The sequence below is a fragment of the Nasonia vitripennis genome, chromosome 2 (assembly GCF_009193385.2).
Source record: "Nasonia vitripennis strain AsymCx chromosome 2, Nvit_psr_1.1, whole genome shotgun sequence".
NCBI classification, from domain to species: domain Eukaryota; kingdom Metazoa; phylum Arthropoda; class Insecta; order Hymenoptera; family Pteromalidae; genus Nasonia; species Nasonia vitripennis.
Window position 1 is genome coordinate 16,399,644 of NC_045758.1, and position 12,075 is coordinate 16,411,718.

Genomic DNA, 12,075 nt, shown 5'->3' on the forward strand with positions numbered 1-12,075 from the left:
TCCTTGGTACATGGGAAACATTGCCTTTTTGGCGTAGAACGCCTCGACCAGCTGCTTATTCTTCAAGCAAGTCCCAGAAGGTTATGCTGCTCTCGCTCATTACTTCCAACTCTTCAGTGCAGCGGGGCATCCAGTCGTCGGGTATTCTGCCCCCTATACCACGCCATTATAGTTTTTCGAGATTCTCGGAATTCTCGAGACTCAACTTTTTTATTATACAGCGCATAGAGCCTGGCCAAATGCTGCAAATGCTTCAATGCTTCAATTGATGGCCATTTCCATGTTCATCCATCATAGTCATCATAGGAATTTTCACGTTTGGATTAACGGGACCGTTATGATCGTTCATATTTTCATGATCAATAACTTACGGCCGGGTATTCGAGCTCGCTTACGTCCAGCGCCCAGGGCGCGGCGATCTTGATAAAAGCGTAATTCAGCGGTGTATAGCCGCTGAATTATCCAAGGCGTTGACATCCGCACCAAGCCTCAACAACTCGCGAACTTAGTCGGACCTGTGAAAGAGACAGGCGAAGAGTTCTCGAGTTGCTGCTCACTCGTTTTAAGCAGGATCTGCACTCTGCGGTTCAGTACTCCACCTCCGCCAGTTTCTTTCACCAGACAGCAGAATGCCTCGAGCGCGTTCTCACCCATCGCATTTCTCTTATAACTCACATCGGCCCCACGAGCCAGAAGCAATCGGATTGGCTAGTCACAGGGCTTTTCCAATAAATTTGCTAACGGCGTGGACGTCCCGAGTTTTCTTCAGAACTGGTCTTACAAGGGTTGCATAGAATTGCAGTAGTGGATAGCAATTTTCAATGAACGAGTGAAGCGGAGTAATGCCATTAAAGTCAGCAGCATCTGCATCGCCTCCATGTAATAAAGAGGATCGGTTGCCAAGCGAAGAGGGGTTGTACAATTGTACATCCTTGTAAGTCGCGGGCGTTGACATCGCTACCATGCTCCAGCAGCAACTGGATCAGCGTCTGCTTGTCATAGACTGATCTTCTTTTCTTCTTTTCACAACCAAGTGAAGAGGAGTATGACCTTTCAAGTTTCCGACGTTGGCATCGCTGCCATCGTGTTCCAGCTGAGTATCACCATAGTGGCACTCCTAGAAAACATGTTAAAATGTAAGAAAACGCATCAGCTTAAAATGACCTTTTGTAAGCCGCACTGCAATATAGAGCAAAAGGAGCTGAATAAGTTATTTAAAAATAAGGTTTACATTTCACATTTTCGAAAGATAATTTTCACTTCTTCGTATAGCGCTTCGAACACAGGCAAGTTCAACTAGTCTTATATACTATATCATCGATAGTGAAAAAAGTGACGTATTTGCTACGCAAAAAAGAAGAGAATTTATACCTATAGCAAAAGTTATCTAGCCTAAAACACTGTATCTACATATACTCGCTCGTACTATATGTATATGATGTTATAATTAACGACATATCGAGTTTTTTGCGATTTTCAACGGGCAACAATTTTCTGGTTAAAATTATGCAAGCAGCTAGAATAGATAGGGATGATCCGGGCTACCGACTAATGCAAAATATATTAGTAGGGAAAAGGACACACACACACTACACAGCGTCATAGCGAAATATAATTAGAAGAGTCTTGAAAATAAGCTTGCTCCGGGATTTTTGGAGCGGCAGCCGATCCAATCGCAGATAGAGCGTTATATTCAGGCAGCAGGCGACGTACGCGGAGAAAAACAAATGTTGAATCTACCGAAGCGACTTAAGTAGGATCTACTCGAGTAAAAAATGTGCACAAAATTTCCGAGCGAGGAAAGTACGAAAGGGGGAAGCGCAGCAGTGGCTAGACGAGTTTAGGCCCTTTTGCGCATTCGATCAGTGTCTACCGCGCAGGATTTTCTTTACCTAAGTCGTCAAGTAGATTCTTTTCAGATAGTTTTCAGTAGCCTCAACGTTTTTTTCTCTCCGTTTAGAGCGTTCTTTCACCCAGGAATCGCAGTTTATGCTTATGTCGAATGACGGCTGCTTTTTAAGTTGTGCAATTTTTTTAAATTAAATTTAATATTTTATTATATACAGCTTTCATGGTTTTTTCTCTTTTTCGTCTTCCTTATTCATTCAATCACTTAACTACAAAGCCACAGATACTGTATGCGGCAACTGTGGCGGCTGCTCACTGACATCTAAAAGCGTTGACAAAGCAGATTTACAAAATTTGGCTCCTTCATCCATTAAATCGTAGCGGACGGTTTCTGATTGGAAGAACAGCCCACCCCAACTTTCTGCGTTCGATCGATATCCTACTACGCTCTTATGCACACAGCTGTCTTGAAACTCGCGCGTGGTGGAGCCATGGTGTCTATAGACTGCCTATTGGCAATTCAACGATACCACAGCGCCATAAAGCCCATGCTAATTTCCATAAAGCGGCGAGTTTTCGAAGCTGAGCAATACCCGATTTTAATATATATATATATATATATATATATATATATATATAGATATAATATGCACAGTAAAATCGGGTTGGTCTCAGCTTTGAAAACTCACCACCTTATGGAAATTAACATTGGCTTTTTGGCGCTGCGGTATCGTTGAATTGCCAATATAGCAGTAAAATAATATATAGGCATAGAACAATTTCAATATGGCTGCTTTCTTGCGATTGGCTTAAATTGAAGCTTTCTTCCAAAAAGGAAGATGGCGCAAACATTTAATTATAAATTTATGCAAAAAATGTTTTATTTCATTCAGAAGAAGTTAAATCTTATAAAATATATTTGTCATTTGTCATGGAAATTATCACTTTTTGGTCAAACTTAATATCATTGATTCGTTTTATAAAAATAGACATATATCTAAAAAAATTAAAAAACTATCAAAAAAATTATTTACATAGAAGCATATAGAAAATAATAAGTTCAACATTTCGTCGAATTCACTTCTTCTTATTGTGCTATGAACGTTACTGTAATGTTAAAAAAGGCTCGTATACTAATTTGACATATTTTTCAATCTTTTTTTTTCACGATACAATTTTCTTTTTAAGAGTTGGAGTTTTTGAGAATCCATTATGTTTAAGGTAGTCAGAACATTATTTGTTTTTTTGGCGCGGTGTAATGATCGTAGACGTCTTCGTAAAATTGTTTTCTGCAACTTGTTACAATGCTCACATATTTTAGTTGATGATAATAGAGAGCATTGCCGGTGGTGGTAGTTATATCCAAAGCATAGAGTATTATCCATTTCATGGCTTTCTTTAATGAGACTCAGACTTGATTCAATTCCTTCACAAGCATGCATTGCTTGAAATTTCTTCAGAAGAATCGGTAAAATTGTACTTTTACTAAAAATACTTGGCAATTTCAAATGTGATACTTCATTTATTTGACGACCATAAACAAAGTATTCTATTTGCCCATCACAGAAATCTATGGTAACACATTTATGTAGAACTGTGCTAACAGTTATATCTTTGGTTTGAATGTGCGTATGTGTGAATACAAGTTTTTTTCCATTTTTGGCATAACATTCGGAAATACTCCAAAATTGTGGAAGAACAATGTTTTCGCCGTCTATACCTAAAATCATTAACATTTTTATATGAGTGAATCTCATATGAGTTTCTATATGAGCTATTAGTATGTTATTTGATATATAATGATACTTGCAGACTGTATTGGAATATTTTAGTGTTTTTGGCATGTTGACTGTATAATTATGATCCAAGTCAAGTATATCCACAGTATTACAAGTTTCTGTTAGTCGAATAAAATGTAAAATTTTATAGATAATTTTTAGTTAATATTAAAATTAATTTTTTCTTACCATAGTTTACTGTGTATAACGTTGAGTCCAACTCTCCAGTGATTGACCTGGTGATATTCAATTCGTCTTTAATTTGCAAAGTATCAGCATTTGCACCATAATTTTCATTTTTGACTGTGAAAGCTGTTGTCAAAAGTTCATAATCTGTACATTCAATTTTTCCACTGCAATCAACATTTTGACATTGATTACTTTTAGATAAATTGACATCGTCATTTACAACTCTTTTCTCATCATCTAAATCTATACTACAACTTGTTAATAATTTTTCGCTTGCATTACTATTGAATAGATTACAGTCTTGCATGGATAAATTAGCAAAGAGTTGACTGTTTTCGCAACTTGGTTGAAGAGGTATTTCTATACCATTAATAATAGAACCAAAGTCATCTGAAAAAATTACAAAGCAATTTTTTAAGCACTAATACGCATAAGTGTTTTTGAGAGCATTAATTAATTTGTATTTTAAACTTTAATTATATGATTACCATTGCAAGGTGGAAGTTGTGGAAGAGTATTTGTCATACAGTCATTTTGAATTGGTTCTAATTTGTTCTCGTTACTTTCATTTATATTCAAAGGTTTAATATGTTCCTTAAATAAACTTGGCACTGTATTTACTTGCAGTCTTGGTCGCTTGTATGGAATCTAAAAAAGAAATACTTCATCAATGTGTATTGTCAACTTTTGTATGCAAGTTTTAATGATCAATTATGAATGAATGTAAATATATTTTTGACAAAAGTTACTTGAAATTATTTGGTATGTACAAACAGAAATTAAATAAACGGTTAAAATATTTACATCGGCTATGACATTTCCCTCATTGTCTTGCTTTATGTATCTCCTTATGATGTATTGTTCTTCAAAGTGTCTTTCGCAAACATACTGGGTAGTTTTTAAAGAAGAGACATCAGGAATAGCGTTTTCCCATTTCTTTCTCAAGTCATCATTATTTGGCACTTTAAAAATTGATAACCTTTGCTTAAGCTTGTTTGATTTTCCAGTTTTACAGCTAGGTACTGCACATGCTGATGGCATATTATCTTTGGAATGAGAGTAGTTTCTTTGGAAGTTTCTAAAGATGCTCCTCCTAATGTTTACTATCAGCTTAGTTTTGAACGCGAACTTGTGCTTGCCAGTATGTACGCGAATGTCAATGTTTAGAGGAAAAGCAAGATTAAATTTAATATAAAAAAGGTTATGTCTAACAGTCTATGGATTGGTACGCAGGCAGCTGTGTATAGGTATATAAGCAGCTTATTGGAGCCAGCAAACGCGGGGTAAAGTCCCGTCGAGGGCGCTAGTGTAAGTAGACGTTGAATTCAAATAGCAACGCGGGAAATGGCTCGCGCGCAAATGTTCACACAAGGCAAAAATCACATTTTTGCACTTGGACCAAATCAATCTATTTTGACACTCTAAGTGCGAAATTCTCTTAGTTACGTAGAGAGCGTGAAATGCCGAATTCTTATACTAGCGAATTGTTAAGTTCTTTACTTCTACTTTCATTTTAGTTTAATTTTTAGCAAGCTTCTATTGCATGTATATTATAATTTCATTCATTGATATATACTGATATTGTAAATAACTATTAAACTGTGATATTTCGAACTCACTGCAGATAGTGTACCAGTCAGGATCCCAACGTTCGTGGCCCACGCAGGGGATTAGCCGAAATCGTGGGGCTATATTGATCCCGTGTTGTCGAATACGTTATGACGAATCGCAACCGCATCTCCAGTTGCACTTACTGAAGGGGCTGTCGTCGGCTATCCACCTTGAGAATCTCCGCGACTAATAGAGCATAGAGGGTTATCATAGCACAATATCATTACTACGATCCGAGAGCTCATTTTTGCTCAGCACGAACGTCGTTGTAATAGGCAGGCATAAGCGGGATATTCTCTGTGAATGTCGACAGAGATAAACTAACCAACGGTGCAGACGCCCAAGTGTCCAAATATCCATAGTTATAACGAGCTAGTGAGATTTTCTTCTGCTAATAATATGGAATTTTAATTATAATACAGTTGTATCGAGTCACCAATTATTATGCGTTTTAAGTTCGTTGAACGCGAGAATAAAAAACAACAATATCTCGGGGAAAACCCAAGCAGAATTACTGTACTCTATCGATACGTATCGCCATTGACTATGAGATATAAGAAGATTCGCGAACCGCACTGCTTATAAGCATATATGCAGTTTGACCATGTCATCATCAATCAAACGTATATTAATATTTTAGCAAATTTAGCTTATCATTTACAGACGTTTAACACATTGAAACTTAATAAGAAAATTTTGACTCTTTTTTGACCGGCGGGCAAGAAAGACAGGATATGCGGGCAAAATATACTATTATTCATTGTAATAAAGTGTCGTATTTCTGAAAAATAAACGGTATTTATTACGATACGATTATCATATCGTGTATTTAAAAAACATGTATACTTTATATCAAACTATAGTTACAGTTACATGTTTTATCGTTTCTATAAAAGAAATAGTAATAACAAGAGTTACAATGTATGAAAGACTATATCTATGATATATTCTGATTATTGGAGCGATTATATAGGAGTGAGCCATAAGACTTGGTATTCGAAATCTCCATCCTTCAGCAATCAGCGACAATCGGATCATTCTCCCATCATCAGGGTCGTCACGCACGACGATTGGTGGATAGCACAATCAATTGCCGACTATTAAAGTCGCTAAGTAGAGTCTGGTCATAATAAAACCGTGTCGACTCAACGTCATGGGCGCTAGGAGCAGTCGGTATGGGACGTATGTCGGGTGTTAGCCCCTACATTCCAACATAGAGTACGCGATAGCTGGGTACAGGCTTTTTCGCCGAAGGAATAGCCGCTTATGCCATTAAAAATCAGCAGTAGGCGATACCTGAAATAATTATACCAATAAATGATTGCTTGTAGATGGCTGTGGATTATCTATTGCAAAAGGTCTAACCAAACTGATACGCGGTAATAAATTAAGAATGTCATAAAATTTTAAAAACATTTTTTACTAAATAAAATGATGGCAACGACTATGTACACGACTATGTGACATATGTCATGTAATTAACTTGCTATAAGATAAAGTGAATGGTAGAATTCCATAAATTTTTATTTTGGCCAGAAAGTAATTAATGCACGGAAGACTTGATACTTTCTTCAGCTTCGGTTAGACCTTCAGCTCCTTTCTATAGTACACAATTGTCAACGCCTGGTATAACACCAGGAGCCGGCAGCCGTGAGAATCGCAACCAGCCACAAAGAGCTCAGAGAATTTAGTACAGTAGAAGTCCAGTCGTGAGGAGCCGACGGTGGCTGTCCGTCCCAGTCGAAGCGTCTGCCGAAAATGGCAAAGGTAGCCAGCTCGCTCTGCGGCTTAAGCAAGTGCATGATCAGAAGACTCGAGTCGTTGGGTCCGCTGGCCAGGTAGGCGAAATCGCTACCACCGTTCAGCGCTCGGTGCCCCTGCCGGCGCAACGTCTCTGGAAAATACAACACCGATTCCTCCATATTGGCTCGGCGCGTTATCACGAGGTGGTCGATGCTCATCGGTGTGATGACGTCGCTGCTCTCGTCAAAGTACTTCGTGCAGTCCTTGAGAGAGTCACTCGTGCAGGACACCAGGGCGCAGATTTCCTCGCCGAATGAAAATTCATTGACGCCGTTCAAAGCTACCAGATGATACCTGCAATTTTTTTCAAGAAGATCTTTAATGTAGATAGAGATCTGCATATTATGCAAAGCCGTAATACGTATAAGACTAGTCGCAAAATGATCGAATCGCACCTGTACTGCTTGGAGTCCGGGCTTTTGGCAACGACTTCCTTGTCGTAGCTAGTCTCAACGTGAAAATCGCAGCAAAGTCCGCGATCGCAGATCGTTGACACGTGACTCGATTTTTGATCAGGTTGCAGCAGTTGACTGGTGGTCAGTTGCAGATTATACCAGTTTCCCGAGAGATTGTAGTCGATCTTGCTAGGTTCTCCCAAAATCGTCGGTACCTCTGTCCTGTCGAATACGTAGACGAAAGACTTCCCAGGACGCAGTTCCTGGAGGGGTTGTCTTCGACTATCCAGCTTCGGAATCTCCGCGACGATCAGAGCGTTATCCGTTTCGAATGGGTAGTGCGTTACGATAGGACCCCGCTTGCCAGCGTAGATTCCGCTACCTGTTAATGACAATTATATTCAGTGAGAAACCTGAAACGGTGTATATATAATCTATATATATATATATATATATATATATATATATATATATATATATATATATATATATATATATACACACATAAATATCTTTTGTCACAAGTACCTCCACCTCCGGCAAGAGCATCGCTGTAGTCCGATGCAAAAAAGTTGACGTCGGCCGCATGGGCCCAGGCTGCCTGGACCTCCATGCTCTCGAGGAAAGCTCCGGCGTCGTACCAGTGCTGCGTGACGATGACGTCCATGACACTGGAATTCTTGACGAAGTGCGTGGCTGGCCATTTGTGGATGACGTCGGCGCATATGAAATTGCCAAAGGTCACGCCAAAGTCAGTACGGAAGGTCGAGACTCTGGGAGGAGTTCTGACGTTGGTGCCAGGCTCCTTGTACAGATTGGTCTTGCTGGTTTTCGCGAGCACTCGGCCGTCTCTGTCAAAAGCCACGTTTGTGTTGTAGAGGAGAAAACCGTCGCTCGGGCAGTCTCGCAAATTAGGGCTGCAGTCGACCTTTTCGTGATGGTTCGCCAATACGTACATTTTGAATTCTCGCGCTGCGCACGAAATTATTTTCAATGACTGTGAAGTGAAAACATTTTTTTTTTTCAAATAATCTCGAAATTGTTGTTTTAAATTGAGTAATCGAAGCTTAAATATTCTTACTCTTTTGTATTTCGAGTCTGTATCACAAATTACAACCCCCTCTTCAGGTTCGGGAATGTGAGAAGCCATGTCGCGATAGTGAGCTCTGAATTCCGTTTCGTTAAACTCTTTTTCCTTAGGTCCATCTTTTGGTATGGTACTCAAAGCGAATTCGGGAAAAACAATAATATCCGTGTCCTGTCGCAAAGATAGTAAAAATGCATACGTTTTATATTTGCATCAGTGCGCTGAGGAAATGTCGCAGCAAAATAAAGGATAACAAATTTTCTGCAAAAATTGCAGTGAATTTGCGGTAACATATTTTGTCCTAAAATTGCCGCAAATTTTGTTTCAATTTTTATTGCGCCGCATTTTTCTTAGTATAATATTTTGAAATCGAAAATGAGTTAAATATTGTAAGAAATGTACTGGTGGCGACTTACATAGGACGCAGCCTTCTTTATGATTGTCCGATAATTAAGAGCGTTTACTTCAGTTACCTCTTGATCGCCACTTTGCTCGGTTATAGGATGATAATGTACCACAGCTCCGATGTAGTTTGGAGAATCTACGTTGCTGATCTAAATATATTACGCATAGATATTTATAATTAAAATTTATCCGAGTATAAGATAAAACCGTAATTGCGTCAAATAACAGCCTTTTCTCAATTGCATGTTATGCATGTGTTAAGAATCCTATAAAAAACATATCCCTCTCAGGCAAATTATTTCTTACTCTTTATATATAGGTCGCATGTATTAGAACTCGGAAAAAATTATAAGTACACGAAATAAGTTTTGGTGCATTGTTCAACGGTCATATTCTTTTGTGTAATTTTAACAGAAGAAAATCAAGAGAAAATAGGTAAATATTGGTCAACAGTACACACATCTGCGACTTTAAGCCCTGGTACAAAATTTACCCTATTTCTGGGCTTAATTTCTGGCTAACGTGTGTTAAAATGAGGTTTATCTGAAATTACTGGAAATACTCTGAAACAAATTTCTGATAGTAATTTATTTTTAAAAATTTTGACCGGAAATTCTGCCCAGAAATAGGGATAATTGCCTATATACCAGGGAGGCGAAAAGGATAAATTTTGAAAATAATTTTCTGGGAGACTAAAACAAACGAGATGGTATACACAATACTGTGCAGGCCAACCAGCATTTATTATGCACGCCGCAAGTTCGTGCGATATGCGATCAAGGACATTTTCTACTTTCTGCAACCTAGCAAAATTATTAAGCTTTTATGTCGTAATTAGATCCTATTTTAAATGTAGCATCTATTTTTTTTTTTTTTTTTTTTTTTTTTTAAGACGAACGATTTTTGCATAATTGGTACCCATTAATCGGGCCTAATTAAGTGACTATGCGAGCAATATGCCAACATAGGTAGTATATTGTGTACCAAGGGCGTAAAGTGGGCATTTTTAGACCGTGTGTGGAGATTGCAGTACGAGCCGAGTACTGCAACCACACGAGGTCAAAAAGCCCAATGTTGGCCCTGATTGGTAAACACCATATTTATTTTAACACGCAGATGTATTTCCGTGTCTTTTCGTAAGTGTTGAGCGGGGCTGACGTAACTATTTTTTGACTTCGCAACTAAGTACGCTCTTGTTGGGACACTATAATATATAGAAAAGTAATTTTTTGTTTTTGTAAATAAGTGTTGATTTTGATGTATTTAGATTATCTATTTATTGTTTATGAAAGACCTCGTGTGGTTGCAATACTTGTCTGCGGCTCGTAACTCGTCTTGACTCGTACTGCAAACTCCACACACGGTCTAAAAATGCTCACTTTACGCACTTGGTACAGAATATACTATTATGAATTTTCTCATGTCTCTTATAATTTTGTTTTCAATTGCGTAAGTATTCTGTAATTGGAGAATTTTTGGTATCTTTTGCATGAAGCTTAGTTTCTCGATAAAAAAAAAATGCCAGTAAATAATAATTTTAATCAATAAATGCTCATATTATTTTTGCTTTGTTTTTACAAAATGTGCGTCCTATCGCGACGTGTATTTTTAAACTGATCGGAAAGATGTCTTTAACGAAAATTTACCTAAAACGTTTTTTTCCAAATTTCGTACTAATTTTAATTTATATCACTACATGATTATTTGAATCTATACTATTTGACATTTGACAAAGATTGAAGTATTGCAATAGACAATCATCTAAAAAATCCTCTTACAACACATTGCCGAATAAACAGTGCATACCTGAAGTGAGCTCGAACAGAGTGTTGCGAGTACGCAGAGCAACAGATAGGTCGTCATTTTAGATTCAGTGTATAATAAAGCTGAAAAGCGAATGAAATGCCTAGAAAAATCAAATTCAAAAAATTGAATACAATCAACGCTATGTTGTTATTATATTATACGTATATATTAGCACGTATTAGTTTTGAAAATCAATTCACAACAAACATCAGTAACAACACTCACCGGTTTCGAGGCAGCCGCACAGCACTGAAAAACAACTCTATCTCGAAGCTTGTGCAGAAACTGTAGCGACTCTTCGTTAATGTCGAGACTCGAGTCGATAATACAGAATCGCGCTTCTTCGGTTTTGCAGCAGATGGCGCGGAAAAGGGCGCGACAAGTTTGAATCGCTTAGTGTGAAAAACATAGCCACGATTAAACAAGAAACACAAACGCAATGCACCGTATTAAAAAACTGCAGCAAACATCGCCGAAGTCGCGAGCAAAACATGCCGAAATCAGTCGAGGCAAAGCCGATCAAGCACGCGATGCTGCGCGCGTATACGAGTGAAAATTAGCATCGACGACTGCAGCCGTGCGTATGGGGTTGGCGAAACGAAAAGTCGAGTGCGAAACTCTGTCTCTCGACGCACAATGCGCCGATCGTAGTCGTTAGCGCACGAGCGAAGCCTCTCCGTGTACGTGTTTACCTATGCCCCCTCGTTTAGCCTCCTCGCGCGTGTAGCTGCTTTTAGCGCAGCGCGCTATACTCGTTCACTTTTTTTCGAGGCTCGTTTCGCGCTGCAGCCGCTCGCTGTTGTTTGTTGTTGTCCGTGCTCTTTTGTTTTCGACTGCTCGTCGAGTGAGAGAGTTAGCGTGTTTATCAATGCGTGTCCGAGAGCTGGATCGGATTGGATCAAAGGTGCAGTTGGGAGCATGGATTTTTTCCTTTGATATGGGAGGGCGGAATCGTGCTTGGTAGATCGTCAATTAGCAGACAAGCGCTGTCGAATACTTTGTCGAGCTTTGAACTTGTGAGTAAGAATTTTTCGCTGATTATATACTAGACGAAAATTGTGAAGAATTTTTAAATCGTCAAATAGAAGGATATAGATATGATGAAGTTGCCTGATGAAGTTGCCTGCTCATTTTTATGTATTCGCGCCAAAGG

The 12,075-nt window shown here is 38.6% G+C and overlaps 2 protein-coding genes across 6 annotated transcripts; both read right to left on the reverse strand.

Annotated features, from left to right (window-relative positions):
- Window positions 1–2,711: 2,711 nt before the first annotated feature.
- Window positions 2,712–5,063, reverse strand: LOC100678353. Of its 2 annotated transcripts, XM_008204071.3 has the most exons (5): window positions 4,620–5,061; window positions 4,304–4,463; window positions 3,816–4,205; window positions 3,659–3,745; window positions 2,717–3,568 (listed from the first exon to the last, which is right to left on the reverse strand). In XM_008204071.3, the coding sequence occupies exons 1-5, from the start codon at window positions 4,854–4,856 to the stop codon at window positions 2,982–2,984; spliced, it is 1,461 nt and encodes a 486-aa protein (XP_008202293.1). In that variant the 5' UTR covers window positions 4,857–5,061; the 3' UTR covers window positions 2,717–2,981. The 2 variants fall into 2 exon arrangements, with proteins under 2 accessions (XP_016842620.1, XP_008202293.1); XM_016987131.2 differs by lacking the exon at window positions 3,659–3,745 and having other exon boundaries at window positions 2,712–3,568; window positions 4,620–5,063.
- A 1,144-nt stretch (window positions 5,064–6,207) lies between these two features.
- LOC100122299 (vanin-like protein 2) lies at window positions 6,208–11,680 on the reverse strand. Of its 4 annotated transcripts, none has more exons than XM_001605853.4 (8): window positions 11,148–11,678; window positions 10,923–11,022; window positions 9,128–9,265; window positions 8,706–8,882; window positions 8,153–8,621; window positions 7,625–8,006; window positions 7,121–7,523; window positions 6,208–6,722 (listed from the first exon to the last, which is right to left on the reverse strand). In XM_001605853.4, exons 2-8 carry the CDS (start codon window positions 10,977–10,979, stop codon window positions 6,699–6,701), a joined length of 1,650 nt encoding a protein of 549 aa, XP_001605903.2. In that variant the 5' UTR covers window positions 10,980–11,022; window positions 11,148–11,678; the 3' UTR covers window positions 6,208–6,698. The 4 variants fall into 4 exon arrangements, with proteins under 4 accessions (XP_001605903.2, XP_008202292.1, XP_008202291.1 ...); XM_008204070.3 differs by having other exon boundaries at window positions 6,294–7,523; window positions 8,153–8,475; window positions 8,581–8,621; window positions 11,148–11,680; XM_008204069.3 differs by having other exon boundaries at window positions 6,297–7,523; window positions 10,923–11,002; window positions 11,148–11,679.
- Between the last annotated feature and the right edge of the window lie 395 nt (window positions 11,681–12,075).